At 33.9% G+C, this 6295-nt stretch overlaps 2 protein-coding genes across 5 annotated transcripts in view; one reads left to right on the top strand and one right to left on the bottom strand.

Annotated features, from left to right (window-relative positions):
* The window catches only part of LOC137245271 (uncharacterized), a 42703-nt gene extending 40237 nt beyond the window's left edge, over positions 1-2466 (top strand). For all 3 annotated transcript variants that reach the window (XM_067775643.1, XM_067775642.1, XM_067775641.1), the window contains one exon: positions 1788-2466. In XM_067775643.1, the coding sequence (XP_067631744.1) occupies positions 1788-2131 (344 nt within the window). In that variant the 3' untranslated portion in view covers positions 2132-2466. The remainder of the gene's footprint in view (positions 1-1787) is intronic.
* The window catches only part of LOC137245267 (NEDD4-binding protein 1-like), a 37568-nt gene continuing 33522 nt past the window's right edge, over positions 2250-6295 (bottom strand). For both annotated transcript variants that reach the window (XM_067775634.1, XM_067775635.1), the window contains exon 6: positions 2250-6257. In XM_067775634.1, the coding sequence (XP_067631735.1) occupies positions 6050-6257 (208 nt within the window). In that variant the 3' untranslated portion in view covers positions 2250-6049. The remainder of the gene's footprint in view (positions 6258-6295) is intronic.

The raw sequence follows: 6295 nt of genomic DNA, 5'->3' as shown, positions 1-6295 counted from the left end.
GAAGCATCTCGCGAGCTATTTATGAATGCACTTTTAAAAACATTGGGAGCGCGTTTAGAGACATCTTCTATTTTTTGTTAAGTCTCTATTCTTCTCATGCGGCCTCTATTTTGCTTCCTACCTTGATATTTTGTACACTTTATAATGCGTTAATCTCTTTGGTTTTCATTAATAGCCGGTATAGCTCAACAGGTAGATAAGTGTAGATATTTTGGTGTTATATTGAATTATCGAAGGGTGGAAAAATATATTTCATTATGGTAGTGTGCTCTAGAGTACAATGTTGCGCAAAATAAGTAAACATGAAATGATGACTTTGGATCATAATTTTATTTTGCGCAACATTGTACTCTAGAACTCGCCATCTTAAGAAAAGATGTTTTTATCAAGCCGTTTCTTTTTCACACAACGCATGTTGATTGAAAGCACAAAGCTTAGCTAGACCATTATTTCATGCTCTGGACTATATAACGACCGTTTCGATAACGTTTGCGTAAGAACTTTATTTTCAAACTTTCTAGTCAGTGTTATCTGCAGTAATTTAACGCATATTTTAAATTGTGAAGCTATGTTTATTATTACGGTGACCGTCAATACACATGTCGAACACATTTAATATACATGCTTTCATTTACTACTTTCAATTGAAATTGGCGGAATGATTTGGATATATATATTTGAAAATGTAGTAAAGTCCCTTTGAATCAAACATCAATTTATTTATTCAAATCATTTAACAAATCCGTAGTTTCGTACTATTACCGCGCTTCAAACTCGACATTTCAATTTCAATGTGCCACGAGTTGTGCGTTAAGATACTTTCAATTCATTTTCTGGTTTGTCATCACTCCTTCAATAACAGGCTAGGGAGCAACAACAGAGCTGAGCAGCTTTTCTTCTTTTTGGGCGTATACTTTTCTTGGACATGCTGTGCCGCTTATTAACAATATCAGCCACCACGCAATTTTTTGCTTCGCTCCATATGTTTAAGTTTGACATAACAGCCTTATTCACTATTTCTTTAGTCAATATTTCAGCTAACTAAAAATTAGTTCTTAGCGCGATATACCTATGAGGAGGTTAAGGCTGTGCGTCTCTACTAGTTTGCGTAATACTACTCTCACTATTTTCTAAAGATTTTGTAAGCCCAACAGTTTTTTTTCTGAGAAGCTTTTCATGGCAGAAATACACTCAGCGTGTTCGACAAGCCACTACCGAGGGCGACATCGTTTATAAAAAAACCTTTCTGCAAGCTAACTGCCGCAAGTATTGTTTACAATCTCATGAACCTCGTGTATTTGAACCTTGGTGATTCCTTATTCCACTTCTGAATTAATAAATTGCATGTAACGCTTTTCGGTGAAATTATTCAAGATTAGCATTCGTAATATGCAAAGAAAAAGTTACCTGAAATATGCTCGGGATAAGTCATTCGGTACGTTTGTCAATTTTTCGGTCTTAACTCATCCGCGATGACGCTGCACGCTTCCTCTTCCGGTTATTTTGTGTTCTTTTTAAGGACAAAAATTAGTTAATAAAGGTTCATCTCATTAAGGAAATTGAAACGCAATTTCATCTCTTAACTTTTAATGAAATCTTTACTGAACTTTCTGTAGTTGAGCACCTAGAGTTCTTCGCTAAAAAAAGTATATGCGCATATATATATAATGTAAATTAATTTTTAGATTTAATCGTTATTTAATTTCAATAAGGTAACTTTTTCACAATTTTTCTTCAAAATTATTAGTGAATATAAATATTTATTTTATGTTTACCTTTCTGCGCAGCCCGTCAACGCGCTCACGCCATCAGTCAAGGCAACGCTAGTAATAATGGATCCGGATCAACACCACCAGGCTACCCAGCCAGCACAGAAACGGCAATGCCAAGTACAGATGGTCCGCCAACATATGAAACAGCTATGAGAAATTATATTGATGCCAAACAAAAATTACGCGATATAGAGGAGAACGCTATGGATGGTATGACAATGGCCGCTTCCACAACTACAATTGAAACGTGTATCTCCGAAGTAGACTTGAGTACCACTGTATCGGCTGGGGATTTCGCAGCAATGAGGGACTCGGTTACCAATACCAGCCCAGTGATAGAAAAGCATATACAGCAGTAATATACCGAAAACATATTCAGCCCTTTGCTAGGTCTTAGTGAAAGGCAATGGCTGGAGCCAAATTTTCAACTACCTATAAATATCTATGAATGAACACAAACACACATAAATTCATATGTATACTGGCATATGATTTTTTTTCTATATATTTACTTACAAATTTGTTACGTATACAAAACTAATTTAACAGCAACAGTATGACTACTTAAAAATATATACATATGTAAATTTATATTATATTCATTGAAATTTTTAAATGTTTACCAAAATATAAGTAAAATTTAAAAATATACTTAGAATTAATAAAGGTAAGAAGCTTGTACTGCTTAAACGAATTGATGTTTTTCTGTTGTAACCGACTAGCAAATTTTATTGGAAGTCGCTTTGGAGACATTCGAGATTTAGGCTATAAAAAATGTTCTTGTTGTAATAATAAATATATCGCCGAATATCTTCAGTTCTAGACCTGATATAAATTCTTGTCCGTGCAGTACCGGCAACCAATATAAACCGTAATTCTTCTCAACTGTCAAATAAATTGGTCGTTGAGCTGCATACGTATTATTTAACAACCCCGAACTCGAACAGAAGACGTTTATTATAAATTTAAGGGGTTCATGCAAACAGTTCAGTTATATAATTTTACTTTTAGCCCGATTTCAGTATTTTTACAATTTTATGTGGGTTAATAAAATGTATAAGAAATAAATGAATTAAATAAAAAATTACTTAAAAGATTTTTCCTTCAGTATAGTTAAATAAAAAAAAGTAAGTACGAATATACCCATCTAACAAAACTATAATTACCGAGCGCTCTAATTACCAAAAGAGCTTCAACAATAAAGTTTATACGACCACGCTTCTATAAATTATTTTCCGATTCATTTTTGTTAGATTTTAGATATAACTTTTAGTAACATATATTAAATTTTTCATGGATATTATAGTAATCAAATTATTATATATTTAGGCCCGATTTTTCAGTAGTTGGTTAAGCTAAGCTTAAACTAAGTTTGCTGAAACTCTAGTCAAATTTAAACTCCAGTTAATTTACGGAGCAGTTTCTCAGTCACAGTTTAAGGCCGCCTTTGGGGAACAATTTTTTGTGCGGCAACATTGGTTTTTCATTATCCAGATAATTTGTAGATACGCAACAGCTGGATTTTGTTAACCCAACAAACATGAAAAAAACAAAATTTCTGCAGCGAAATATATCTAGTTCCGGAGGTGATATCCAACATAATTATTTAATTATTCTTAAATCAGATAGTTCCTTAGTTGATATTAAATTTCATTGTCCAATAACTATCCAAATTTTGAGATATTTTGTAAAATGTATAGTTCTCGAATCTCCATCGTCGAAACCTTCCTTAAGACATTCTTAAATTATTTTCCGACCTTTGAGAGATTTTGAGAAATATACAGTTCTCAAATGAATATTCAACACATTTCTCCAGTTGATATCCTACATTGGATATCGAGTTGTGGTGGAGTTAAAAACAAAATCCCCAAACAGGTACCACCAAAACCAACAGCTGTTTATTGTGAGAAATAGACACTTGTTTAATACCAGTAATGAAGCGTAATTAATCAAAAATACATATATGTATATGTGGTATTTATAAAAAATTCCCTCTTTAGCTGAGTACGCCATGGTTCTCGAGCTGAGCCACTGTTTCGAAACAACTCTTGAGATTTTAGAAGTATGCCTAGTTATCAACATGAGATCTAATGGCACTCAAGCCCAAATGCGTGTTGGGTATATTCGACGCCATTTCGAATAAACGCAATTAACTAGAGTTTAACCCAGCCAAATCGGCCGCTTAAGATCAGCTTAAACATCAGTTAGAGTAGACTGAAAAACTGCAGAATAAGGTTAAGCGTAGTTTAACTGACAAACTGAGTTGAACTTGTAATGAAAAACCGGACCTTATTCTATGAATAGTCAAAGATTTCTAAGCATCTCAATCTCAGCGCTCATTAATATAAAAAATTTCGCGAGATATAATTTCAAGTAGTGTTGGACAGCGCTTCTTAAATTTGCGTTGTGATAATTTAAGTTTTCCAACAAAACATCCCAATTCTAAACAAAAACTCCGAATTTTTCCACTCTCCCATTCCTCTTCCTATTCTGAACAAAATATCCGTAGGAATTTTTTCACATCTCCTTTTCTACTTATTCTGATCAATGTTCGAAAAAGAGAAAACTGCTTCAGGAAGAAAAGTAGGTACTATGAATGTGAGAGGAACAGTATTTTCGCTGCTAATTTTTTTAAGTAGGTAAAGAAAACATAAATAGATGACTCAAAGCTCAAGAAGAGCTGAACTCAGCTGGGCCACCAGCAAAATGTATAGCTGCTTGACTATCGGACAGCCATCTTAGGCCCGATTTTTCAGGCGTTGGTTAAGTGAAGTTTAAACCAAGTTTGCTTCAACTCTATTAAACTCCAGTTAAACTACTGAGAAGTTTTTCAGTCACAGTTTAATGCCGAGTGTGGGGGTAGACTTTTTGTACGGCAACACTGTTTTTGTTTTGTTATCTAGATAATTTGTAGATACGGCAAGAGTTGGATTTTGTTTACCCAACAAACATGGAAAAAGTTTCTCCAGCCTTCGAAAAAATATATACCTAGTTCCAGAGCTGATATCCAACATCATGCTGTAATTCTTCTTAAACCAGATAGTTATCAAGTTGTTGTCCAACTTCATTCTCCCAATCACTATCCAACGTTTGAGACATTTTGCAAATGTATAGTTCTCGAGTTGACCTCGAACGTCATTCTTAAATTATTTTCCGACCTTTGAGAGATTTTGTGAAATGCACAGCTTTCAAATGCATATCCAATACATTTCCCCAGTTTATATCATACTTTGGATATCGAGTTGAGGTGGGTTGAAAAAAAATCTTCCCCGTGGTGGTACCACCAAAGCCAACAGCTGTTTATTGTGAGAAATAAACACCTGTATGATAGCAGCAAAGAAGCGTTATTAATTCAAAATAAGTTATACATATTTTATTTTCTTGAAAATACTGTAGCATTGTAATCTAACATTTGAGTCCAGTGAGAGAACCACACATAAATAAAAGTTGGGAACTATATTTGTTTTAATTTAAGTAATAGCATTTTTTGCTTTATAAAAAATGTCTTGTTTTGCTCAGAATGTTATGATTCTGAAGTTGAATCCTGTTTCGAAACAACTTTTGCCTTGTTATCAACATGAGTTGTACTGGTACTTAAGCCCAAATGCGTGTTGGGTATATTCGATGTCATTGCCAACAAACGCAAATAACTGAAAGGTTGACTAGAGTTTAAACTCAGATCGGGCGCTCAAGCTCAGCTTAAACTTCAGTTAAAATAGACTGAAAAACTGCAGAATAAGTTTAAGCGTAGTTTTACTGAGAAACAGCGTTGAACTTGTACTGAAAAACCCGGCCTTATACTGTTCTGTTGATGTTGCTGCATATCTAATTCATTATTAATTTCGTCCAGAACATCTTAAACGTTTATACTTTTTCCTTCAATTTAAAGCAAAGAAAATTTCAACAACTCGAAATTTCTATTCCACAATTATTGCTTTTCCTAGTACAAGAGATTTTGAGGATGTTTTCCGCGGGTGTAAAATCCTGGGCAAAAATTTTGGGCTGCAAATTGCCGGCATCCAATCACTCAAATTCACCTGAAAGGAAATTGAGAATAGATAGCGAAATTGCACTTAATTCAGCATAAAGCTTAAAAGTTTCTTATGAAGAGTGAAAAATTAAAAGTTTTGTAATTTAAGGCTTTTCGGCAATAAGCGCTCGATACAACCAAATTGGCACAACCAAGGAATAAGATATACAAAAAGAAATAACAATGCCCATTTGAAAATTAATAAACAATTTGAAAACAAGGCACAATGTAAAGATTACATTGAGGGTTATATTCGATTTAAAATAGTTTGTAACGTTGGACCCCATCGGCCGTATGGATCTTTCGCAATCATAAATACATCATTACACCAGGTAAAACACAAAACGCGATTCTCAATCAATTTCTTGAAAGCAGCATTTTCATTCATCAGGTCTCGATAGTTATCATTTGACACAATTGCCGCGTCCATTTCGGAAGCCAATTGTAAGATAAAACTGTATTAGAAAAAAGTTTACAAAAAAATTATGAAATA

This window comes from Eurosta solidaginis, chromosome 3 (assembly GCF_040869045.1).
Source record: "Eurosta solidaginis isolate ZX-2024a chromosome 3, ASM4086904v1, whole genome shotgun sequence".
Taxonomy (NCBI): domain Eukaryota; kingdom Metazoa; phylum Arthropoda; class Insecta; order Diptera; family Tephritidae; genus Eurosta; species Eurosta solidaginis.
Note: the sequence above shows the minus strand (reverse complement) of the source record. Positions and strands in the feature narration are given on the sequence as shown.